Consider the following 26,617-nt stretch of genomic DNA (forward strand, 5'->3'; position numbering starts at 1 on the left):
AGAAGGATAAGAATTATATCTTGATTGGAAGCTTTCATAGAATAAGAATTCTGTGATTTGTTATGATACTGTTTTGAGTAATTGATGGGTTTTGGCTGAAAATAATGTAAAATAGTATTTTTGTAAAGTGTGTTTTGCAGTTGTTTGCATCTGATTTAATTGTCCATCTCGAATTCCAGTTTGGTTTGGCATTAGTGTTTTTGTTGTAGAATGAGAGTGCTGAATGACGGTTTACTTTGTCACTTGGCAATTAGGGGATATCCTCCAACAACACTCCAATTTGCAACATTGTTGTTTGAAATTGAGTTCCGGGTTTACCATCTATTTGTGTATTTTGTTTGTGCATGTATGTTGAACTTCTTTTGCACCGTACATAACCAATCGTGCTAATCGGAAGTGCGGGGGAAGGACAACCAACTAAACACAATAATAAGTTATGAAGAAATTAGCTTTCAATATAGTTAAACGTGCATAGCTCCAGTTGTTTCCTAATATCGGAAGGAAGAGCGTTCCAGACGGCCGCAGAAGCGGACCTCAAAGCGCGCGATGCTTGTGTACGATTGTAGCAATTTGCATCCTTTTTCGATGTGCGAGAGGTATGAGTTTATTTGTGTGCTTTAGGTGAGATCAGTTGGTCGGCTGTGCATTAGGTTGCGTGCGTTCGCTTCGCAGCGATGTGGTAGCATATTTTCGTGCAAAGACTTGGCTCAGCGGTCTCGATGCGAGCCCCATCGGCGTTCTCCGTGAGTCCACGGGAAGCGCTTGACGTTGGAGCGCCACCGGGCGCCCTCCTGCTTGCTGACACGGCGGACGTCGCGACGGATCAGTGGCCAAAACACGGCAGGCTGTGGGCTGGGGACTGGGGAACGGCGCCCACAGCGCCATAGGCGACTGGCAGCAGTGGAGACGCGCACGTGGCGCACGGCAGTGCCCCCATCGGGCCCACGCGAATGGAAGTCCATGCGGGAGCGGCAGTGCGGAATGTCGCCCGCGGTGCTGTTTGCTGCCCTTCTCCAACCATATAAACTGTTGTCGGCTCCGTCTACTTGTGTTCTTCTTTCTGTGGGGTGGTTTTCCCCCCACCCCATCCGCACAAGTGATGGTGTCTTCCTTTTGCAACGATTTTCTTCTCGCTGGCCCCTTTCACCATCCAGCACAGTAGTGGTCACTCGCCATTGTCATATCGCACGGGTTGTAGTTTATTTGTGATTTAAATGCGTCCTATGCAAAGGCAAATTAACTGGGATTGCAGCTGCCAAGCATGGGAAAACTGCTTGCTTCGGATGAATTAGCGCTTCATTAAAGCTCCTGTGGTCCTTTTTAAAATGGTGATGCTCTTGTGGTAAAGTTGCTCGGTTCATTTCATATTTATATACGGTAGTCTTGTAAATTACCAGATTTTTGTGTATGTAATTGCTTCTCATGTGTTAATTTTTCCAAGTGGATTGTCAAGTGGTGTATTAAAGTGTTTATTTATTTTGAGTCCTTGAATAAATGCCTCGCATACAAAAACATCGGTAAATTTCCAATGCTGCATTTACATGTTTAAAATTGAATGTCTCGCAGGTAGATTTGTGATGTTTTTTAAGGCATAAAATACTGCAATGTTTATACCTATTTTAATGAACGGTTTTCTGAAAGTGCATTGTAATGTTAAGATGGCGAAAATTGCTACTGCGGCTCTTCTTGTTGTACAGTATTTAGAATCAAAATAAAATGTAAACATGCAAGATCTCAAACAACGTGGCTGTCGAGTGTCTGGCTAGAACCAGTGGCACCTAAATGACCATTTGTTTCTAGACTTTAGTTGAATGCAAAGTTTGTACCTACAATTACATTTGACTAGGGGAATGCTGCTGTTGCGTCCTGGTTAGGCCAACAGATTTGCATTCAAAAGGTTCAAATCTATCATCACTAGTTTAAACAATGGGCTACTTGATTCAATCCTCAACTTCTGCCCATGCACCCAGCAGTTAGTCAATCAGGTAGTCTGGTGTGGTTGGGTAAAGTGTAGCAATGTTCATCTCTTCCATGCTGTCGGGTTAGTGTGAAGAAGTAGGCCAAAATACCCTTTTGAGGGGATGGCTGGAGGGAGGGGGGGGGGTGCTCTCGAACTCCCTTTAGTGGAGGCACTTCTGCTAGCAGTGACGTTTAGCAAGGTATTACAGGGCTGCACCTTAACGTTTTACCTTTAACACTTGACCACACATACACGCGTGTAAAGCAACATTGGGCTGGAACATCTTTTGGCTGATTATTTTTTTGCCGATGAGTCAACCCCTTGTCACTTTATTAATACCACTGCCCACATTTACGTCGCTGAAGGCATGATTCGTCCTTTCTTGTATCCGTCGCCTCGGCCTGCTCTGCCACCTACCCTGTAATTTGCTTTGAATGAGGTCGTTGAGATATTTGTCGCACATTTCACGAATGCATCCCCGAAGTAATCCGGAGTAATTATTTGTAATGTTTGACCGATTTGGGGGAGGGTACCAAGAAGATCGGAGAACAATAGCAACCCTTTGTTATGTATGAATGAATATCTCTCAAATTGGAAGATGGTTAAAAGTCAACGGCATGTGGAGAGTGGTGATGGCACAAAATCACAGCTTACAGGGTGTCCGAAAATAAAGATACTAAAAAGAACGTTGAATATGTTTTTGTTATTTGAGATACTGACAGAAATTGTATATGAATACATGTAATAGACTTATACGTTGTAGTTTTTAAAAGTATGTATTAGATATTCTCTAATCATTAATGAACTTCTACATGTTGTCCATAATTCACTATAATCAATCTAATTCGGCGTTTAAACTCTGAGAAAACATTTTCCAACTCAGCTGGTTTGTTCATTTCACGCTGGAAACGCATTTGGGCTTGAATGATTGAACCACGTTTATGTACAAATCTCACAATTTTTGCTTTCTCTTGAGGACTTGTCATTATATTATAAAATCTGGCATCTCCTGGAACAGAAAGTAACAATCAATATTCATTCACAACAAACTACAACGTATACGTCTAGTGCATATAGTCATATCAAATTTATGTCAGTATCTCGAATAACAACACAGCTGATTTAAAGCTTTCGTGACTGCAGGGATTCCATACTCTTTGGGTCTTTCGGTAAAATCACGTAGATAGAAAAATAATTAAAAATCACGACGTTTCGATCGCAACATAAACAATCGTCATCAGGTGAAAAAATATATAGTAAGAGAACTGCTGAAGCAGCAGGGTGTTATATAGGCCTGAGATGGGTGCAAGCCCAAGGGTAAGTGGGCGGGGTTAGAGAAAGAAGATGGAGGGCACCCCAAAGCTGTTGGGCTGGCCATTGTATTGTGAGAGATTAGCTTGTCAATGTAGCCACCGCCACATCGAGGAATGCAACTCAGAGAGTCGGAAATAACTGCTAACAGTCGGAAGGTAGGATGGAAACATCACAGCCAGTTATGACTTAAACTGGTTAATAACGTCCTTCCAATGATTGCTCGGTTTGTACCCATCTTCTCGGTTGAAATTGTGTCTGTGTTTATGTATCTGGATGGTTTAATGAACGTATCTTTGTTGATAGCCAGTAGATTTGCAAAGTACCTTCGTCTTGGAGAAATCGATTTTTTGTGTGCCCACAGTGGTAAAACAATGATCAGCCACGGCCGAGGTATTGGTCCTACCGTGTTCCAGATCTGCCTTATGTTCACGAACACGGTCCGAGACATGTCGCTCAGTTTCCCCAATGCAACTACTGCCGCAGCCACAGCTTAGCTTGTAGACACCGGGGTATTGCATGTCAGGGATCACTTCCTTCACAGATAGGATCAGATCACGAATTTTAGGTACTGTGCTGAATCGGACCTGGATCTTGTGTTTGCTCATGATTTTGGTAACCAAAAAAGATTTTCAAAATCATGAGCAACTCATTGTGTTCAGAAAGTAGGGGTTTGCAGACAGGAGAACGTGTCAGAATCCCCCCTTCCCCCGATTTGATTATTTTGGCCTGGAAACCCCTCTGGGCGTGCCAGAGTCATCAACAGTGAGAGGATGCCTCCCAACCTTGAGGGACAAGCTCATTACCCACAGGCTCAATACCTGAAGGCAAGGCAGGCCACCATGACTCTCTTCGCTGTACTACAACCTGTAGTTGAAGAAGAAATGATTGGAGTGAGGTGGTTCGTATGAAATATTTTTGTTGTGTGAAATATGATTTTGTATTAGGTTGCAACTATTTTTGTGTGAATTGTTATTATTGTTTAGTTTTTTTAAATCATAAATTTGGTATGTTTATAGTTTTATTTTATTTTAATACTTTATTGTTATTTTTTTCCAATGTATTTTTCATGAAGGTATCCTAAAGTATTTGATTAACCTTCTTGGTTCTTTCGGTAAAGTCACGTAGAATGGAAATAATAAAATAATAAAAATAAAACATAATAAAATAATTCTCACGACGTTTCGGCCACAACGCAAGCAGCCGTCCTCAGGTGAAGAACAGGTCTGTCGGGAAGACAGAGTCTGAATGAAACACCCCCAGGCTTGGAGCGTATATTTAAGCTGGGTTGGAGGGGGAAGAGCACCTTGACAAAATAATTTGCATATCAATAGGAATTTAGAATGTTTTTGGGAAATGCAGATATGGGATTAGTACTACTTGTGAAATGCGTAGGAGGTGGTTTTATTATTTCCATTCTACGTGACTTTAGCGAAAGAACCAAGAAGATTAATCCCTGCAGTCACGAAAGCTTTAAATCGATATTTGATTAACATTCAGGTAACCACAACAAATGTAGAACCTTCAGTCAATGTTTATCATATTGATTGTACACAGTTCGTTATTATCACCACTTAATTCTTGAATTGTCCATGCCATATTGATCGAGCAATAATAATAATAATATATCCTACAACAAAATAGATGGTCTGGAAGAATGTATTTTTCCGGGAAGTTGGGATTCATATTCTTGGATTGCCATAGGGAATCGAAATCACAATCGATTCTTCGATCACGACTCCAAACGCATTGGAATCGCCCACCCCGAGTGACGTTCTCAACGAGCCACGTCACGTGGGGGGGGGGGAGTGTTGGTGTCGTCCAATTAAATTCAAACGTTCGCTGCCCAACCCACCCCCCCAAGTATCGCGATAACTTGGGAGCCGCAAGGCAACGTATGGGGCTCGGGCGAAGTTCTCGCGAGATTTCGCGTTCAATAGAGGAGGTCCCACGAAGGCGGTGTGACGAATTGGCGCCATTTGTGTGAACTTTTAAATTCGTAAAGCGTCGAGCGCGGCGTCTCCCTCGTCCGGCGGCTTCGTCGCGGACCTGCGAGGGCGAATTCTTTGACCGGCAATGTCGACGAGCGACTCCAGGTACGTTAGCTTTGTTTGATCGCGGTCCGGCGACGTTTCGGCGCGAAATAAGAAACGTGGCGAGGAGGAGGATGATGAGGTCGTCGGGGATGCCTTCGTTACATCGCCGCCGTCGTCGCCACCACGACCACAGGGGGAAGGAAGGATGTGGGGGAGATGGAGCGTGCGGGTGCTGAGGTGGATCTGCGTCCAGCAGTGGAGTGGACGCGGCCCGTCGTGGCTGGCCTCGGAGCAAAGTTGGTTCGCTTTCAGATGGCGCTCGAAGGGTCTCTGCCGCGATACGAGGAAGCCGATGTGGCAACTTTAAAAAAAACAATTCCGATGGAGAGAGTTCAACGTACATACTCAAAGGGGGGGATGGGGTGGTGTGTTGCCACGTTATGATGAGGCCAGGGCGATTCACCGTCTACGATCGCGCACAACTCTTTAATACAAATATCGGCCGTAAGAATCGGCTCCTCATCACCTTCGATGGTCGATAAATCGGGATACCTCTGCGCTGCGTGTGAGCCTTTGACGGTAAATGGGACCCCCCTCTCCCATTGTAAAAGGGGGGCATTAGTATCGTTAAGCCTCCGGTGGTTTTAGCGCTTCGAAATGCACCGGGGGGGGGGAGTCGTGGTGTAAATAATCCATCGCGATAATATCGATTGGGAATATCACCACCACCACTGTTTGCTCCTTATCACATCCACTTGTACGCTGTGCCTCCTAACCTTGTGATCGGCTCACAACGGCAGACCTTTGTGGGCTATTCTAGACGGTACGCACGTGTTTGTTGTTGGGATGTTTTGTGTCCTTTGATTCCTGGCCATTTCCTCTCTGTGTGCGTGCTCTGTGTACGTGAAGCAATGGAAGGGAAAGGGACACGGGTCAGATGTCTGGTCGTGAGAAGGGAGAAGAAGAGGACAACCCTGACGCTGTGAAATACCGAAAGGTGGGGTGAAACTGTTTGCCCACAGGGGTCAGCATGGAGATGACAAATCCACACGCGCGCACACGCAGCCATTCAATACATTAAAAGGAAAGGGGTCTTTTTTTCAACGTTTGTGTGTGGTTTTTTTACAGTATGTCATGCGGTCCAAGGATGCCCTGCGAAGTGAAAACTTGACTGCCGCCGTGCATTACTTGAAGAAGGCGTACAAGATCTATGCAAGCAAAAAGCTAGAGCTTAAGATAAAGACGCTGGAGGTTGTGGCCGCATTTACATGCATCTTTAACATCAGAAATGCAATCCAGCAGGCCACGTTTTTATGATGTAATGTAATTTGCAGCCGTGTTCATCCATTGTAATTATTTTGGTATTGCCTATAATATAACCATTTACGAGGTATTTATATGATAACTTTTGTGCCGTTGCCTAAATATACAAAATAATGTTGTCGACTCAAACTATTTTCGGGCTAACATTAAAACTATTTAGATTGAATCAATAATTTGAATGTTACACATGCTTTTTCATTGGGTTTAATTTTTGAGGAATGCATGCCAGTATTTGTGACAGGATATTACTTTCCTGCACATTGATGGATAGGATTATTTGGTTATTTCCATGAATGCAGTGTTTGATGAAAGTTTACAAAATCTGTGAAATGGCTTTACATTCCAGGAAGTTTTGAAAGCTGCTATCAGCAGTGATGATGAAGAAGATGAGCATATCAACGTCCTTGGCTCAGGATTTCATTTATACCATGAACTTTATAACCAGCTGTATTCTCATCAGCTTGAGGGTGTTGCCTGGCTTTACAACTTATTCAAGAATAAGTGTAAAGGTGGTATACTTGCCGATGACATGGGGTAAGTGTACATCCAGTACTCCTGCAAATAAAAAAGTGACCATTTTTATATATAAAGTACCAAACAATATTAATTTCTGCAGTCACGAAAGTTTTAAGTCAAAAGTGACCATTTCGTATAACTACAAGCAAGGTGTAGTGTAGGGAATTTTTGTCGTTGGAGGTTAAGTTATCGTATGCATTGATCAAATTTGGTTGTTTTTAACGTTTGATTAATGCAAAAACATTAATTTCACTTCGTACGACATGAATACAATGTGGTGGATGGTATTGACTTGCTGGTGTTTTTTGTTTTTTCTTAGACTTGGCAAGACGATTCAAGTCATTTCTTTTCTTTCGGGCATGTTTGATGCTTCACTTTTTGGCCATGTTCTCCTAGTCATGCCCACCACTCTAATGAGCATTTGGATTTCTGAATTTGATAAGTGGTGAGTTATATATTTTTAAGAATAGGCTTTTTTTATAACCGGCATGCTTTGTTGCTGCTCTTAACAGTAATTGCATAATTTCAACAATTTTGTTTCTTGGTTATTCAGTTAAAATAGTAATGAAGAAAACATACTCTCAACTTCATACTTTCTGCCTCGCAGGGCACCAGGAATCGTGGTCCGAGAGTTCTATGGCACCAAAAATGAGCGAACGAGAAACTTGCAAAAAGTTCAACGGACGCAGGGAGTTGTTATCACCTCATACCAGCTCCTTGTGAATAACTGGCATGAGCTGTCCACATACCAAGGACACGAGTTCATCTGGGTGAGCAGTTGTTGTTAGCTTGCATTGTAAATTTGGCTCTGTTGTTTTTGGGTAATGTTTGGTTTTATATTACGTCATTCATGAAAATTGCATCTTACATTTGCTGAGGAACTGCAGACCGATAGAACATCCCCCAGGCAACGAGGCACTGCCATCAATTAACCAAGCGATTCAGTCCTCTTGTTATATTAACATTTATTTGGCCAATTGATGAGTGTGTAGACATGTGTGATCAAACTGAAGCACCTGAAGAAACCCCACATGTGGGAGGTGGCAACACTTTTATCCCACACAGAAGGAACAGACGATATTAGGCCGCACTATGCCGTACCACATTCTACTGGCAACATTTGTTTGATTTGCCAACCCTTTCCTCCACGGTTCTGGATTACAGGCATGCTCCACCACTGCCTGGCTACTTAAACATCCATTGACAATGCAAAATCGAGATGTATTACCTCGTTTAAAGTGACCTCTGTGGCTAGCATATGGCTACTAGCTATTATTGATGGGATACGTGGCAGAAATGCAAGATGCATAAACGTGACATGCTGGTAAATTTACTGTGCCTGAGTAAATGACATTCACAGGTACAGTGTATTTCAGCTTGTCACAGTAAAATTATGTCAGTCACATGCATGTTATCTGAAGGGGTTTTTTTCCCCAAAGCATAGCCAGGACAATTTATACTGTTCACTTTGAAAATGTACTTGAGTAATGCACATTACATTTAACATGATGATATATGTTTCTATCTGTTTATTTTTTATATTAAATCAGTGGTTTTATGTTTAAAATAGTATTATGGTTTGAATACGTTGGTACATTATAATTCACAAAATATTACCTTGCCCTTTGTTCAGTATTGTAAATATTCACATGTTTTATTTTTTTTGCTCACGATGTCATTGTCTAGGATGCAATGTTTCTGGACGAAGGGCATAAAATAAAGACGTCATCAACCAAGACAGCCAAGAGTGCTCATGCCATTCCAGCACATTTCCGTATGGTTTTGACAGGGACACCAGTGCAGAACAACTTAAAGGTTGGTGTGAAAGTGAAAAATAACTCGCTGTGTTTCATCATTACTGCTGCCTTTTATCTATATATATAATCCAGGCCAACGTTTTGAACAATTGTTTTTCAGAAAAATGTTACGAGGCAGTATTTATGACGAATGCGGTTTGTTTTGTTTCTCAGTTTAATACCACTGCAAACACAATACACAGTATCTGTATTGTTTTATTTTAATCTGAATGTTTGTTGTTTAAGGTATTCACTGCATGCAAGTTTATTAGATATTAAACACGCCAGTCTTAACCAAACTGTTTTATATAAGCAGCTGCATCTAATTATAATTCTACATTTGCAATAAAAAGGCTTCAATCGAATCTTTAATAATTTGATCATGTTTTTGTAAATCCTCCAATTTTTAAACCAACATTTGACATTCGGCATGCAATTTATCGCTTGACATTTGTTTTCTAACTTAATCTCTGTTTTAACCTTTACTTCTGTAGGAAATTTGGGCATTGTTTGACTTTGTGTGTGAGGGGTCACTGCTGGGCACATCCAAAACCTTTAAGATGGAATATGAAAACCCAATCACAAAGGTTTGTTTGTTTGCTGTGCAATGCTTAAATTACATGTTGTGTACAAATTGCTAAATTAAATTAACTGAACATTTTAATCTGGAACGTGTGCTCAAACTGTATAGTTATTAACGATATGAAATAGCCACTTGATGACTTTCCTTGCGGGATTGAGTTGTCATTTTGGGTTGCAATTACGTTTATTTTTAGAACTAGGGTGAATGCAGCAGCCTGTAAATGGCTGGAATGATCATTTGGACCCATTGAATACAACATAAATTAATAAATAAAAGAACATGTATATGCACATTCTTTGGTGAATGCAATGTTACCTTAAGAATTGATGTTCATGGATTAATGCACTGTTATGTAAAATGGTGTATGTAAGACGGTCCTGGCTTTGTCATATTTTATTTCTGGACCGAATTGCCTTACCGCATTTCAGTTGAGCACATAGACAACAGACTGTTGGCTGTGGTGTGTGGATTCAGGCACGCCAAAAGGATGCCACTGTTGGTGAGAAAGCACTGGGTACGAGAATGGCGGAAAACCTGCAAGAGCTCATTGGGCCGTATTTTCTTCGCCGAACAAAATCTGAAGTACAGTCGAAGGAACTTCGTGCGAAGCAGCTCCGGGATAACAAAGAAAATGATCCTGCAGTAGGCAACGTGGATCAGAGGTATTAATGCTTTCCTGTAGAAGTGTATTGTTCATGTAAAAATGTCATTGATATTTATGATCTTGAGATTTGTATAATTTAGTGCTATTAGTATTAATAAATTATTATTCTTGGTTCTTTCGGTAAAGTCACGTAGAAGGGAAATATTATTTTATTATTTCCCATCTAAGTGACTTTATCGAAAAACACAAGAATATGTGTGAGGGGTCACTGCAGTCACGAAAGCTTTAAATCGAAATTTAATAAATTATTGCTTTGAAAAATTGATCTTGTTAACGAAACGATGAAAGCTGTATTCAATCGATTTTCCTTTTATATACATTTTTCGATGCCAGAGTTCAAATAGAGATGCCTACCCTGACAAGAAAAAACGACCTGATTGTATGGGTTCACCTAAGCCCAGTGCAAGAACAAATCTATCGAGACTTCCAAAATCTGGACGACATCAAAGAGGTATGTAAGACCTGCCTGTCCTTTAGAACTGAAGACCTTTAGAAATCCTTCAAGCAATGCACTAAGCAATTGTTCAACAGACCTTTTTTGTACTTTCATTTCTTGGAATTTCCCTTTGGACAAATAAAGCATTTACTTCAAGAAACACTGGTGGAGATCAGTTGCACAAAGTATGAAATCGATTTTGTATAAAATAAAAAACATGCACATGGTTTTGAAGGAATGATACGTTTTTGTTTTGAGAAATGTCAAACTGATGCTTACATGGATGAAATTATAATGCACGCACTAAAATATAAGATGCATCTTTGCAATCGTGTAGCATAGTAACAGTTAATTTCCATGCATTTGGCAATAGAGTAAAATCAACATTACAATACGAAAATTCCCTCTGGTTCACTGGCAGTCAAAAGTAAAGTAATTGTTGCAGACCAGCATTACAGTTTGTTGTGGTGCTTGTCATTTAGCTGCTGGACTCCACACGCTCCCCACTTGTTGCACTTGGCATCCTCAAGAAGATTTGTGTTCACCCGCGTCTGCTGCCAGAAAGGGCCTGTGCTCAGCTGGGGCTCAATCAGCAGTTTGGCAGGTCAGTGTTTAATATTTAACTGTTACGAGTAATAAAATATAAATATTGTGCCAATTAGAGTAAAGAAACATGATCAGTCCTTACATAGTGAAGAAATCTGGATGCAAGCAAAGTACCACATCGCATCACTATGCATACCATAAAAACAAAAAATTAACGGTGCCAAGTTTGATCTGCATTCGTTCAAACGGTCATAGTTTTTGTTTTAATGGCAGTTGGGGTTGCCTGTCCGTCAATGTGCGAGCCATTGGCACAATTGGCACGAGGTTGGCGATGCAGTTTCGAAGCTATCCAGTAATCTCTTAAAGGAATTCCATGAAACGTCTTGGTTGTTTGACCCTATGACATGCCACATTCTAGTATAGCAAAAGAAATATCTGAAAGATATCATTAACCAAACTAGCATTTTAACTTAATGCAATTATTTTACTAATGTGTCTAAAATGTTCATTATTTGTAAAGCTTATTTTAAAAGTCCCACGTGAATTTTTTTTCAGAATTGCACCGGAGGGTCTTGAAAGTAACTGGTTTGTATCCAGCATCAAGAATGTTCCTCCCAAGACCTTGATAGAGGTAAAGACTAGGAGCTGCATACAATACTTGACATTCATAATAAAGGTTTTTGGGTTAGATCGCGTTATTTATCAATGTGTTGCAACCCTCCGCCACCCGACACGGTCAATCAGTAAAAAATGTGTCACGTTGACAAAAGACAATATTTCACTAGTTTAGCGCACTGGTGTGTTGAGTGGATCCACAACATTTAGAATTTGAGTAGTACGACGTTTCACTGGAAATTACATCCAGCATCTTCGGGTGATTTGCGAGAATAGTGAAGCCATCCACCTGCTTCCGGTCTTAAATAGTGCATGATGACGTCATCATTGTTGAACTCCATCAGGATTCGAGATCAGAGGTGGAGGTGGGGGTGTATGCAATTATGTAATAGATCAGTAATCAGCCACTTTGCATGCGACTCACCTGTAAGGAATTGCAATGTGTTGTGTATTACTTAGCTATATTCAGCGCAGCCTGGAAGCGTATTATTATCACAGCGATTACAATTATTTTGAATTCTTCTAATTTTCAATTGATTCTGACTAATCTTGGCCAGTAATAATTAGTTCTGCATAACACTTAAACGTGATCATAATCAATTGAATGTCCTTGTTGGCAAGCATGCTCTGCCACCACTGACAGCTGTGTTTGGGAGAATTTAATGTTCCTTTGATGTTCTTTTAATCTTACGCTAAAGTTACCTCTCGTCTGTCCAATATAACACTTACCGCATAAGCAATTGATCTGTTGCCAACTTCGGTAATTCATCTTTGGTACAAGACACTAGTTTTTGAATTGTGTGTACCATACCAAATCTCACTTTAATGTTTTGCTTTTGCAAAACACGGGCTAGTTTGTCAGTAACTCCTGAGATATATTGTATTTTTATTGTTTTGATAATCACTTTCAGCAGTATTGTTGTTCGATCTTGATTTGGCATTGAATGCTCTGTTAATTTGAGCATTATTGTAGCCATCCAGTCTTGGTGCTTTAACATGTTTGATCTCTTTCCCTAAACTTTCACCATCTGACACTGTCTTTTCCCGATGTATGAGTGTCTTGAGAGAGGATTTCTGTGCTGGGTGGTGATGTGGTGGATGGCTTCACTATTCTGGCAAATCGCCCGAAGATGCTGGATGTAATTTCCAGCGAAACGTCGTACTACTCAAATTGTAAATGTTGTGGATCCACTCTTCAACACACCGATGCGCTAAAGTAGTGAACTATTTGTCTTGTCAACGTGACACATTTTTTACTGATTGGCCGTGTCGGGTGGTGGAGGGTTGCGACACATTTATAAATAACGTGATCTAACCCAAATACCTTTTTATTATGAATAATACCGGTCGCGAAAGCCTACGTGTTAAATACTTGACATGTTAAACATAATTTTGTGATAACATCTAGGAACATTAGTTACATTGGAAGGCCTTTGGTAGTTTTGTACAAATGTGAATTGTGTACGTGTGACGTTCTTGTGAGTTGCAGGAGTCTGGCAAGTTGACGTTTCTGATTGGACTACTTGAGCGTTTGCGCCAAGAGGGTCACCGAACGCTGGTGTTTTCTCAGTCACTCAAGATGCTGGATATCATCGATCACATCCTAAAACACCAGGTGAGATTGGGTAGTGGTGTAATAAACCACTGCGACGACTATCTGTAATTTGTGTTTATTATTTATGCATTCCTTGACAGCTGGACAGCTCCGTGCTCTTCACCCTGATACGGCTGCACTCCCGTTCCGCGTGGTTAGATGTTGTTGCTCGCGCCGGCTCGCTCGCACCTTCTCCTGTGCCGCCGCTGGCAGGCGGCTCGCAAGGAGGAAGCCTCTGGCCCGCCACGTGGCCGCTGGCGTTCTGGAGGCGCGAGACGTGGTCTCGCTCCCTGGCTCCACACACTGACCCCGAGCCCCTTCTGGCTTTCCCTTATATCCCCTGACCTACGTCACCGAGCCCTGCCTACAGCCACGCCCTCTCACGACCCTTCTAGATGGTTACGCCCTGGAGCCTTTGAGCCAGAGGTCGCAAACGGGTTTTGATTCCTTACCCGGACCCGGCCGCACCAGGGTCGCAAACGTGTAACCGTACCCGTACCCGGCTGTACGCGTACCCTACCCGTACCTGGCCGGGTACGGGTATCGGGTACCTGATTGCGACCTCTGGGATGAAGCCATGTTGCAGGCGTGGGTGGGTTGATTCTAGGAACTTGAATTGTGAGAAGAGACAAGACGTTGGGAAATGAGTGACAAACAGTTACTCACCAGTGACTCACGGTCTACCCGTACCCGGCCGCACCAGGGTCGCAAACGGGTACCCGTACCCGGCCAGGTACGGGTAGCCGGGTATCGGGTAGGGTACGGGTATCGGGTAACCGGTTGCGACCTCTGCTTTGAGCTCCGTCCTTGAACTTCGGCTCGACCCTCTGATTAGTTGATGGCCCAGGCGGCGGATCCTATCCCAGCAATCGTCGGTGAACTCTCGTATTACAGTGATATGACTATTAAAGCCTAATTATTTGATGGTACTGCTTTGGCAGTGGTGCAAAAACCACAACTGGGCAAACCTTAACACATTGGAAAAATATTAAACAGGTGACGTTTTCTGCCAATGCCCCTTAACTCGTGGATACCAGAGCACGTAGGAGGCCAACGTGCGAGGTATCTCTGGCCTGTGTTATGAAGAAGGGCCATTACCCAAAATATTGCTGATTTGTCTGTTTTCCTTTTTAAGGCAGTTTTATTGATGAATGTGAGTTTTAGTTGAAGCCAAATGTAATTTTGTGCATGCAGGATTCCCAGTGATACTTGTTCACAATAACTTTGTCACCGACATTTTATTGCAACCACCAATCTTTGCAACAGATTTGTTCTCCAGGACTAGTTTAATTAATTCTATGTTTTGAATATTCGGATTAATAGTCGTCGGTCTTTTTGTAAGTTGCAGCACTCGTGAGGGAGGTTTCCATTTGAAGCGAATTTTGAGGTTATAGATTAACTTCTATTGCCCAGTGGGACAAGTAATTTTTTTTTTCATAGCTGGATCATAAAATCTACTTTTCCCAGATGTGGCTAATATAATTTGTCCTATACTCTGAAGTTTTCTATGTAATAAATGTGCTTACAAGTAAATGTATTTTCTTCACTGGTGGTCATATTTATCAAACCTATTTTTTTATAGAAGCTTTTTTTTGTTAATGTATCACTTGTATCCCTTGGAGAGAAAAAAAACTGAAGTAAAATTACATTTTGTTAACATGATTCATGTTTTGTTTACTGCCAAGACTCAAAAAGCAATAACACGAATTAACATAATTTTGAATATTATATCACATTACCTTTCATCACTTTGAAGTGAATGCTTTTTAAAAATGTTCTGTTATGTTTTGAAGGGCTTTAAGGTGATGAGAATTGATGGAACAATAACGCATATCAGTGAAAGAGAGAAACGCGTCCAAACGTTTCAGAAGGACTCTGCATTCAATGTGTTTCTGCTCACTACGCAGGTAAGTGGAGTGTTACGTGCAATTTTTTCGAATATACCCATAGTTGGCTTCACCTGTTTTCAAGGGCAATACCAATTCACAATTGGTGGTGGGCGGTGGTGAACATCGGCCAAAGCAAATTAACATTTCTTTGTTATTTGGTTGTGTTAGTGATTTGGCACTTATACTATGTAAAATCACCTTAACTTTTCGATATTATTATGACTGATTTTGTAATATCTTTGCTTGCCAGGTGGGTGGAGTTGGGCTGACACTTACTGCTGCAAATCGTGTCGTGATTCTTGATCCGAGTTGGAACCCAGCAACCGATGCCCAAGCAGTGGATCGTGCATATCGCATTGGACAAACTGACAATGTCATCATCTACCGGTAGAGTTTGAGGTCTTGTGCGAGAAAACTTAACATATGTAACCTAGGGATGTTTATTTCATATGGCTTGTGGAAAATAAATGTTTTTAAGCTATAAACATTTTGAATTTAGATTTTTTCTTAAGGGTAACAGATATTCTTGACACGTTGATAATTTACATTTTTTTTATTGTGTAACATTTTAGAGGGTATTGTCCAAGCCAAAATCCTACATTTCCAGTATACTATACTCTTTGGTTCTTTCGGTAAGTCACGTAGGTAGAAAAATAATAGATCACGACGTTTCGATCACAACACAAGCAATCGTCATCAGGTGGGACAACCACAGCAAGAAAAAACTGCTGAAGTAGGCGAGAGATTTGTCGTGGTATGAGGTTTACATAGGCCTTGGCAGTAGGGGGGAGAGAGAGAAGGGGGGGGGGGCTGGGCAGAAAGTGGACTCTGCAGTAGCACCCGGGCCACTGGAGTGAAGTGGGCCACCGCAGCAGCACTGGAGAGGTCGGCTTCAGGGGGGAAGAGAGAAGGGGGGGGAGGAGGCAGGGCAGAAAGTATACTATGAATACATTATTAAGATAATCTTAATGGTACTTCATGTCGATCCTTGATTCTGTTGTCTACCCACCTTATTCCTCAGTCTACTCAACCTGGCTCTGTATATTACTATCTTCGCCAATGCCTCCATCTCATCCGGTACCATTATTTTAGCTCTGAAGACTGCTGTCACTAATCCTGAAAAAAGACACATTTAACCCGAACATCTCTTTAATACTCTGTTTGATCTCAAATCCCACCTTTACTTGGCGAGGTCCTTGATCGGGTTATTGTCTCCCTTGTAACCGAACGCCTCTTCTAACATGATGAATTTTCCCAGTTCAGTCTAGTTTTTGCCAGGGGTATTTTAATGAAATTGCTCTCCTATGTGTGGTCCGTTATATTTTTTGGATTGGATCATAGTCTTAATTATCCTCAGCCTTTCTGCTGCTTTTGACACCACAAACCAACTCCCATTCTCCTTGATTGACTGAACTCATCTCTCTCTGCCTACCTCTCCCCTCTGATCTCATTCCACTCCAATATATACACGGTCTACTCCAGGAACCAGACTTCTAAATCCCCCAGTCAACCTTCTCATAGGGAGGACACTCGTTTTTGTCTGCTTGTTCACATAGTCTTCTATATAACTCTAGCGTCCCCCAGCCATTTGTGATTTTGACTCCATTGATCAACTTCTTGGTTCTTTCGGTAAAGTCACGTTGAAGGGAAATAATAAAATAATAAAAATTAAACATAATAAAATACAAATTATCACGACGTTTCGGCCACAACACAAGCAGCCGTTCTCGGGTGACTTTACCGAAAGAACCAAGAAGATGAATCCCTGCAGTCACGAAAGCTTTAAATCGAAATAAAAATCTATTGATCAAGTTAAGGCTCATGCCCTTAATTTTCCTTTTGCTTATTGATGACTGTCTTTTCATAAATTAAATGTACCCTTCAATGTAAACGTACCCAGTGTTTTGAAACGCAGTCACATTTGGATGCTATATAAATCCTAATTGTATTGTACCCAGCATTATCTTGTGCAATAAGGTTGTTTATTCATTGTCCCTAGGCTGATTACCTGTGGGACCATGGAAGAAAAGATCTACCGCCGCCAAATATTCAAGGAGTCTCTGATCAGGCAAACAACTGGCGATAAAAAGAATCCCTTCAGGTAATAGCTGTATTCCGTCACTCGCAGTACACCTATATTTTGACCCAGAGTGTTTTTGTCACCTTGGTTGCCAAAGAATCCCCCATTTAATTCTAGATTTGAAGTTTTCGTGACTGCAGGGATTCATACTCTTTGGTTCTTTCGGTAAAGTCACGTAGGTATAAAATAAAATAAATTAAATCACGACGTTTCGATTGCAACGCAAGCAATCATCATCAGGTGTGAAAACTACAGCAAGGAAATGTCTGTCTTGCCATTCAAATGAATCGAATTATTTGACTGCTTAAAGATTGTCCAGTATAACCCTTACATTTTGAATGGAATGCAATACTCACTATTTTAAATAAATATACATTTTGGTACAATAGGGCATCATCTATAGAATACTTATGAATTTCAAATGCAATTCCTGTGTCTCCATTAAAATTATGTAACGATTGCCACTAGATGGCATGCTAACCCTTTTAGAATAGTGTACCATTTTTTTGAATGGATAATATTTTAATATTGCCTATAGGAGAATCAAGGTTCCTGTAAAAAATCTCCCACAGTAGAATCGTGGTAGAGGAGTAGGATTTCCGCAGGAATAGCTCAGCATCAGCTATTTGAAAGCATTTTTAATCTAAGTTCTTAAAATTACAACTTTTTTGTAACACCGGTGAAAGGGCTGAAAGCCTATAAGCAGATAAATGTATTGATCGTGTTGTGATGAGTACAGGGACTCCGTCTACTTACTAATGAGTCAGGTTCCAAAGGTTGGTCGTAAGTCCAACTTTACTCCTGTCGATTCCTCTTCATAAATCAACTTGTAACAGGCAATAGCATTGTTAACAGATGTCAGCACCTGACTAAACCTTTCAGTGTTTGGCTCCTGAGACTCGAAACAAACCGGTGCTTGACACCGAACAATCGCTGCCATTTTATTGTGCGGCGGTCGAACTTGCGACTCTCAGTCCGAGCAGGCAACTGGACATACAGACCAGGTTTGTTCATATCTCTGAAAGTTCGTAAATCGAATGTTTGTAAGTCGTGGAACCCCCCCCTGTGTCCTTGTTTTTGGCTGCTTTAGGTATTTCTCTCAGCAGGAGCTCCGGGAGCTCTTCATTCTTGAAGATACAAAATCGTCCAAAACGCAGATTCATCTTCAGGGCATGCATTCGGCACAGCGCAAGACTGACACTACTCTGGACGAGCACATTGCCTACCTCCATACACTGGGTAAAACTGCCTTTTGTTTACCTCTTCATGAAGTGATGACTTAATTCCACTTGAGATTTATTTTGCCATTTTCTTTGCAACAAATATTCATCAAATTGTTAAAATGAGCAGATTTTGAGATGTTTAACTCTATAGGTAATTTAACCAATTCTGATATTTGTGTAAGCTAAAGATGTATAAACAAAGGTGCTAATTCTTTATAGAAATATTTTTTGTTACATGTGACCTTGAAAATTCTCGCTTTGATATTGTAATGTGCATGAAAACGAATGGAGCAGTGCACATTGAGAATGCACTTGGTTTGGCCCATCTTAGCAATGCTCGTTAGCGGCATGGTGTAAATTGTGGGAAAAATGGATGATCAAACGAATCCTTGACATTCACGACAGTTTATTCGGCATAAACATAACTCGGAATAATGCGATACATTTACACTTATTTCTAACAAAGGTTACGATCCACAAGTGTTTTGTGAATATGCTATTTATTTCCCTTACCTTCAACTCACATTGACAATGTTTAAAAAAAGTAAATGCTAAATAGTTTTTTCTCCAGAACTAAGCACTGCTTACTTTTCAGGACTCGGTTGTTGAAGCTACCATCCCACCTCTGCTTGATTACTGCGATTGTAGCCCACAGATCCGCTTCAAACACCCCTTAATACGTTAATGGGTTTTTTTTCCATTCAGCTCTAGGAGTCCCCTTATATAACTCATCACGGAGCTATTTGCTTCAGCTGATGTAACTCGGAGTTGCATAGATATCGACACTGGCTGATCTTCATCTACAATGTTCTTAAATCCAGATCGGCTCATTGTGTAACTGACATTCTTCATCCATTCAAAACAAATCCTCGAAACATTAGATGCACTTGAATTCCTTTTGACCATTCCCAGGTCGAGAACTCAGACTGGCTCTCAGGGCCTTGCACAGCACCCACATATTGGAAGGTCCTCATAATCTTAATATTCTGCATTTATCTTGAGCATATGTTAAGGCCCTGTTATAGGTTTAACTTTGCCACAATTTCTAATGCTGTAACCAAGCCCTGTCTGAGGCTGCATATTTACATATGTCTGGGACAAGATTTTTGACACTTAAATTCGTTTTTAAACGCTTGTTTGCATTCGATTTTGGCATTTCATGTACATATTTTTAGTTTTTGCTCATGTTGTTTGCACTTTGGATTATGGTCGTCTTTGTAAAAATACTTGCTCAGTGGGGCTCAGCAGTGGAAATAAATTCATATTTTATGTATTACATGTAGCAAACTTACAAATTTATGAAATTACCTCTTTTTTACAAGCATTAAATGCAAAATTTGGGAGGGGAAAATGAACAATATTTAATTATTATTTTGGACTCTATGTAAGGAAGATTTTATAAACTGGCTCTTGCAGCTTTGCTGCTGAATGTTGATTGAATAAGTAGGGTTTTTTTACAATCATTAACTTTTCAAAATTAATACCATAAATCCAAAATATGCTATTTGTTTTTGATGGTGTATTTTTTGAATCACATGCTTTTTTCTTTTCTTTGTTTTAAAGACATGTTTGGGATCTCCGATCATGATCTTATGTACTCCTGTGAAGAAACGAATGCTGAGAATGTGGAAGAAGCAGGTGCGGACTACATTGAGAAACGGGTAAGGCCTTGGTACTTTCATCCCACTTGAAGTGAGGGAGGCCTTGTTGCTGTTTTGTGATGAAATAAAAAATAATTTCTTTAAGTATCAGGTGAGAATATAATTTTCCTAAAATGGTAAATACAATGACTGTACATTTACCTATTCAAGGCAAACTACAAAATAATTTTTACAGGATATGTAATTCTTCTGTCAGATGTAAATAGCAACATTTACTCAGATGGGATCAAGTTTTGATAGAAAGTCAGGAACATCGTCGTATACAAAGTTAACTTTGGTTATCATGCTGGGAAATATAATGCAAGGGGCAACTGTTAACGATATGTTCCATTGTTCGAGATTTGACAAAAGTAGTGTGCTGATTGTCTTTTAATCGCCACTTTTGCATCACATGTGTACATCATCCATGGGAAGTCCTAATGCGATTTTAATGATCACCGACTGCCGCTGGGATAGTGTGAAGCTAGGAGGTTCAGCCGAAGGATATTCATTTTGGTTTTGATGCCAGCAAGGGCCTCTGCTGTTGTCCGTTGGTTGGCATGATTTTATCCTCGGTGGTGGCAGGCGGGCAAGGTCTTTGTGGATGGGTAGTGTTGTGTTTGTAATGGCCTTTTTGTATTCTTGCAACGTGGCATTCTCGCTTCTGTTCAGCTGGGTATCGATGAGGTTCATGTGCAAACTGCTTCCCCAAACTGCTGCGCAGTGCTTAGCTGGAGAGTATTTAAACTAAAGTATAATATTTGCAGGTAAGGCCCACTGAGCTATGTAGCTCTTTTTCAGAAGCGACCTGGCCACAAATGATAGCTCAACGAAGTGGCTTATCACGTGGGTGATCCTCCTCCCATAGAAATGCACGTTTAGTGTGCTCTTTGGACATGGAACATGCAGTTGGACAGCATTGCCCTCGCATTTTCTGCTCCCAGTGCAGTAGCTTAGAGCGTCAGCAGGAGGCCTTTTTGCCAGACGGTGTCATAGTTGGCAGACAGGTCTGCACAGGCCACAGCCTTGTTTAATTTCTGCTCATAGCCTACTTCAACACGCAATGCGAAATGTAAACACTTTGTCACAGCATCTTTTATTTGGTTTGAACCCAGCCTTCTTGGTGGTGTAACTCTCTCGTAGAGAGGGAGACACTCTTAAGAGCATGCATTGATTGTCATGTGGAATACACTTTGGATATTTTTTTCAAAGGAGCCAATGAATTTGGCCGATTTATAAAATGAAGTTTAAAAAATAACGCCGTCAGAAGGGCATGACCTTATGAAATGCACTATTGTGTGACTGTGTCGTTTGTTCATCTTGGTCACGGAACAGGTGCGCAAGGCACAGGAGATTATGGCAGCAGAATCAGAAGTGAACCAGCAGTTCCGCAAGCAAATTCTGGCCGGTACTGAACCGCCACGAGGCCTGGACACATACCAAGGAACAAGCAAGGATAGTACCAGAAAAAAAAAACCAAAACCTGAACCAGGTAAGTCCTTGGTTCTTCTTGTCCAGTTGCACTATTGTCCAACACATTATACTGGTAGGAACCTCCTGGTTACACCAGCCCATAGGGGATTATTGTGTCTGTCTGTCGTGCATCCAAAAATGGGAGAGGTGGGGAGGGGAGAGTGGGGAGGGGCTGGTGGGGAGGGTTTGGGGCTGGGTGGGGAGGGGCTGGTCACCCCGTGGTGCCCTTATGAAACTCAACGTTTAACCTACTCACGCCGGCTTGTGCCCGCACTCAGTCGGGCATATTTGCGGTATACACCACGCCGCCGTTGACCCTGGCCATTGACCGAGCAACCCAACGTTCCTACCAGCTCCCTCCGCAGGAATGTGTTTTTTATTGTGGCTAAATGCAATGATCTTAGTCCCATGGATGCACGACTGACAAACAGCTTTTATTTGAAATGTTATTAATGACACCGTATTTTATCTTAACAGAGTTTGAGGATGAAATGGGATCTTATGAATCTCTGAAGGAGCCAAGCCACAAGCAGGAAGAAAATGATGTTATTGTAATCAGCCAGGATATGGTGGACTTGACTTTGGAGGATGAGGTTAGTAAACCAACAATGCAATCATGGATCCAGAGGTGTGCTATAAGGGATAGTAACTAATATAAGAATATTGCAGATGCATTTTATGAAAATGTAATTAGTTGGAGAGACCTTTATGCATCATCAACTTTGTAAAGTAGCTGACAATGATATCTATTTTTTGTGTCAAACTTAGTTCGCATTGAATGTAGCCAACCGTGCTAATGGGACGTTATTTCAATGCACATTTTTATTTGTTTCAATGCAGAGCCAGTAAATAAAATACAATAAAAATCATTTTTTGCAATTGTTTGGAATAATGTAGGGGTTTAAATCGATATTTTTTGTATATCAGTTGAAAAGGGACATCATTGAGACTTTGAGCCTGTGTGTTGTCTGGCAGGCTGACCTGGCGAATCCGAACATCTCAAATATCGGAGCGCTTTCTAAAAAGTCCACCATAGAAGTTGAAGGTTTGTTGTGTGCTTCAAGTTGAACCTCATTTGTTGTTTGATGTATTTATTATCTTGTATTGGGAGTACTACGGTCTCTCTTAACTATGGGTGTAATGATGATCGTCTCAGAAAAATTCGTTAAATACTTGTATTGGTTATAATAAATGCTCATTGAAACCAATGCAATTCGATTATTTTTCAACCTGGGAGCACGTTAAACTTTAACCAGGGTACTAATGTGAAAGTGCCAAAAAAAACATGCAGCCCTAGACTTGTTTCTGCTTTTGTTGGAGGATGAGAATGAGTCCCCTTCTCAGTTAATGGACCTGCACGTGAAACTGCTTGTTTGGGGACTTGATAGGAAAACCCCTAACAAAAGCTCTTTTGCTTCCCCAGCAAGCGCATTTAACCTCATCCTTGATGAAAGTGAGGAGGAAGAGAAGGAGGAGGAAAATGCTGTGGATGTTTCTCCAGGTACAAATTATTACATGCTTTGTGTAGGAATATGTTATCTCTTCAGGAAGCTTATATCATGTACAAATGATTTTCACAATGAATATTAATATAAAATAAACTTTTACTTGACATCTTATTACGAATATTTGGAACAGAATGTAATTCTCTTGCGTGTTTTTTTTAGCACATACCACTGGAGATGTTCATTGTGATACTGAAATCAACTCTATCTCCATGATAGAGGAGGAGTCCCAATCAGTCAAAAGCCATGCCAACTCGCTGTCCCATGTGGAGAGTGACATCCAAAGTGTCGCTTCGGAGCTGCGTTTGGCTGGACACAGCAAAGCGTCATTTAGTTCTGAATCCAGACATGAAGATGAAGATAATATAGTTTTTGTTAAAAAGACACGAATAAGGTTGGAATTGTCTTTTTTTCCCTTTGCATTTAAAAATTATGTTTGTCACCCTTAATATTTTTACATGTCCATTTAACCTTGCTTTTCTTTAACAGGATTCTGGAAAGTAGCGATGATGATGATGAGGATGATGACGTACAAGAGGTTATGTCTGCATTCTTGACAAATCGTGAAAAAAGGTGCTCTTTTTAGATTACCTTGGGTCAAACCATGTACAGCACTAGGTAGTTGCTGACAGGTTGGATTTTTTATTTTTGAAAAAGTAAAATTGTGAGTTATTAAAATGGACCTTTTTTAAAGAATTCATGTTACCAAGAAACATTAATATTGTACTGTTGTAGGGAAATCCTGCGTTTTCTCACATCTCCTTGATTTTCAAATCCGGAAATAACAACCCCATGTCGTGTCATGTGGGTTATGGCTCATACTTCATTCACCATGGTGGTCAGTAAAGGGTTACCAAAGGGGTTTGGCAGGGACAAGATTGGTTCAGGTATTACACCTTACTAATAGTAGCCATGGCCGGTGATTGAACTTGAATTTCTGGGTTATAAATGGAGTGTGCTAACCACAGTGCCACCATGTTCTCCCACTGTTAAATACATAACAGTACCAGAAAATAAAACGTCTTTATTTTAGTAAGTGTGGAAATGATATATGCATTTGAAATCATTGAGACACTTGGTGCGCTTAATGTGAATGTCACTTTTATTCTTGCTCTAATTTCGCTGGGCTTTTTTTACATCAAAAATTTTAGACGTATTTTTTGCGTGTTTTAAATGAAACTAAACATTGTTTTGACTGCAGCTTGACCCGATGTTAAGGTACTTTTTTCCCATTTACAGACGAAGCCACACTTCGACTCCCACACGAGCAAATGTTCATGGGAACTCTTTGCCTGCGTGCGAGGTTTGTTCAAACCAATAAGCCATTTCTTCGTAAACACATGGAATATCCAAAATCTCTGTATATTCATTCGTGGTGTAACAATGCCCTTAACACAATGACAACTTGTATTATTTGCGTAATATTTTTAATGTTTTCATTCAGGTTTTGGCAGCTGAGCTTTCCTTCAAATTAAATCGACGGCGCTCCGTGTCATCTAATCTTACCGTCTGCAAGATCTTAGATTCTGACCAGGTACAATCTTTGACAGTGCCTATTTAGAAGAAGTGTAGAGATGCATCAACTGAGATTAGCTTCCCAACTATGTAAATTAACAGCCCACCATATTAAATGTATATTAACTTGAGTAACATTTAGACAACTTATTGCTAATAAAATGTTTGCAATGGTGCAAATGCACAAGTAATACAATTCAACATTTTTGTTAATTACATTTTCTAAAAGGAAAATGTACTCTATTTGAATGTATAATCACTTGTCTGGGGAAGACATGCGAGTTAATTAGCAATTTTAGTTGTCGGATTATTATTTAGAAGTGCATTTAGAAAGGTGCATAGGTAATACTTTTGTGTTTAATTGTGTTTAGTTTGGCAAAGCTTTGGAAGTCTCTTCTGAAGATGAAGATTCTCCAATAATGAAGATGCAGTTGTCAAACGATGTATGCAAAGGTGACTATTTCTATTTTCATTTCTATCGGTCATGTCAACCAATGATTTTAAAGTAGTTGAAAGCATTAATTGTATTAATTTATTTCACTAGGTCTATTAAATCCATGTTTGTGAATTCCCCTTCCAGATGAAAATAATCTCCACCCATGCCACCGAGGAAATGTGGCGGAATCACCAGCTATTGACACGAGTGCTGATGTCGTGAGCTATCCAAGCAAAGACTTAGAATCTTCTGTTAGCGATTGTGGGTCTCGGAAAAATGGTTCCGCTACTTCTGTTGATGATGAGCCGTGCTCATTTAAACCAATGCAATTAGATGATAAATTTTCAACGGAGAAAACGCCAAACTTTAACCAGGGTTTCAACGTGAAAGTGCCAAAAGACATTCACAGCCTTGGACTTGTTTCTTCTTTGTTGGAGGATGAGAATGAGTCCCCTTTTCAGCAGCTAATGGGCCTGCAAGTGAACCGGCTTATGTCTGAGACTCTGGAAAACACACCTCGCAGCTCAGTTTCTTCCTCGGCAATTGCATTTAATCTTGTCCTTGATGAGAGTGAGGAGGAGGAGGAAGAAGGAGAGGAGGAAAGTGCTGTGGATGTTTCTCCAGGTACCGATAAAAACATGCTTTGTGTAAGGTACATTTTCTGAGAATATTCTCGGAGTCCTAAATTGATACATAAATTGATAACAGTTTATTTTGCTCGCACTCTTCGAATGGTGTGTGTAAGAATCTGTTTCAATTTGTGTTGTATGTAATGGGTTGCTGTGCTTCCTACAGCTACACCTAGAATTTGCGAGGAGGAAAATTTTAATATATTGCTTGGTGCAGCATACTATTACGGCCAATTTCATGTGCATACCCATTTTCATGCTTATTTGTTTACACCACACAACAAAATAATGTTTTAAAGTTAAAATCCTCCCTAATCACTGCTCGCTGAGGTCTCCTGTAAAATCGAGTAATAATTCGAACGTACTGCTATTGATAATAAAAAAAAAGTGAAACAAAGTTATTCGTTTAATATTCTAAGTACAACTAATCTATTGATCAAGAATACCTCATTTTTTCAGGGAGACTAATTCTCTTAATTTTTTATAAAATAATTACATCAATGTAAAAAAAAATAGTACTTGAGGTCTTGTTACTAATATTTGGAATGAAATGTTATTCTCACGTGTGTTTTCTTTTTTAGAGCGTACCACTGGCGACGTCAATCACGATACTGACATTAACTCCATGATGGAAAATTCCCAATCATTTTTGACAAGCTTTGCAAGTTCGCTGTCCGATGTGGAGAATGACATTCAGAGTGCGGATGCAGCTTCGGAGCTGCCTTTTTCTGGACAGAGCCAAGGACCATTTAATTCTGAATCCAAACATGATGACGATAGCATCGTTATTGTCAAAAGGACCAAAACAAGGTTGGAATTTCGATTTAAAGCTTTCGTGACTGCAGGG

The 26,617-nt window shown here is 40.6% G+C and overlaps 1 protein-coding gene across 1 annotated transcript in view; it reads left to right on the forward strand.

The window, feature by feature from the left end:
- Positions 1 to 5,192: 5,192 nt before the first annotated feature.
- Positions 5,193 to 26,617, forward strand: part of ERCC6L (ERCC excision repair 6 like, spindle assembly checkpoint helicase) — a 28,793-nt gene continuing 7,368 nt past the window's right edge. Inside the window, exons 1-29 of the mRNA XM_078595356.1 lie at positions 5,193 to 5,367; positions 6,217 to 6,304; positions 6,436 to 6,558; positions 6,977 to 7,164; positions 7,466 to 7,591; positions 7,754 to 7,916; positions 8,833 to 8,961; positions 9,437 to 9,529; positions 10,000 to 10,187; positions 10,523 to 10,640; positions 11,108 to 11,229; positions 11,727 to 11,802; positions 13,276 to 13,401; positions 15,174 to 15,287; positions 15,520 to 15,656; positions 17,269 to 17,370; positions 18,440 to 18,588; positions 20,136 to 20,233; positions 21,548 to 21,704; positions 22,163 to 22,278; positions 22,661 to 22,730; positions 23,109 to 23,186; positions 23,353 to 23,584; positions 23,680 to 23,763; positions 24,430 to 24,493; positions 24,635 to 24,724; positions 25,077 to 25,158; positions 25,286 to 25,765; positions 26,352 to 26,580. Of these exons, the coding sequence (XP_078451482.1) occupies positions 5,348 to 5,367; positions 6,217 to 6,304; positions 6,436 to 6,558; positions 6,977 to 7,164; positions 7,466 to 7,591; positions 7,754 to 7,916; positions 8,833 to 8,961; positions 9,437 to 9,529; positions 10,000 to 10,187; positions 10,523 to 10,640; positions 11,108 to 11,229; positions 11,727 to 11,802; positions 13,276 to 13,401; positions 15,174 to 15,287; positions 15,520 to 15,656; positions 17,269 to 17,370; positions 18,440 to 18,588; positions 20,136 to 20,233; positions 21,548 to 21,704; positions 22,163 to 22,278; positions 22,661 to 22,730; positions 23,109 to 23,186; positions 23,353 to 23,584; positions 23,680 to 23,763; positions 24,430 to 24,493; positions 24,635 to 24,724; positions 25,077 to 25,158; positions 25,286 to 25,765; positions 26,352 to 26,580 (3,842 nt within the window). The 5' untranslated portion in view covers positions 5,193 to 5,347. The remainder of the gene's footprint in view (positions 5,368 to 6,216; positions 6,305 to 6,435; positions 6,559 to 6,976; positions 7,165 to 7,465; positions 7,592 to 7,753; positions 7,917 to 8,832; positions 8,962 to 9,436; positions 9,530 to 9,999; positions 10,188 to 10,522; positions 10,641 to 11,107; positions 11,230 to 11,726; positions 11,803 to 13,275; positions 13,402 to 15,173; positions 15,288 to 15,519; positions 15,657 to 17,268; positions 17,371 to 18,439; positions 18,589 to 20,135; positions 20,234 to 21,547; positions 21,705 to 22,162; positions 22,279 to 22,660; positions 22,731 to 23,108; positions 23,187 to 23,352; positions 23,585 to 23,679; positions 23,764 to 24,429; positions 24,494 to 24,634; positions 24,725 to 25,076; positions 25,159 to 25,285; positions 25,766 to 26,351; positions 26,581 to 26,617) is intronic.

The sequence above is a fragment of the Lampetra planeri genome, chromosome 6 (genome assembly GCF_965212315.1).
Source record: "Lampetra planeri chromosome 6, kcLamPlan1.2.h2, whole genome shotgun sequence".
In the NCBI taxonomy this organism is placed as follows: Eukaryota; Metazoa; Chordata; class Hyperoartia; order Petromyzontiformes; family Petromyzontidae; genus Lampetra; species Lampetra planeri.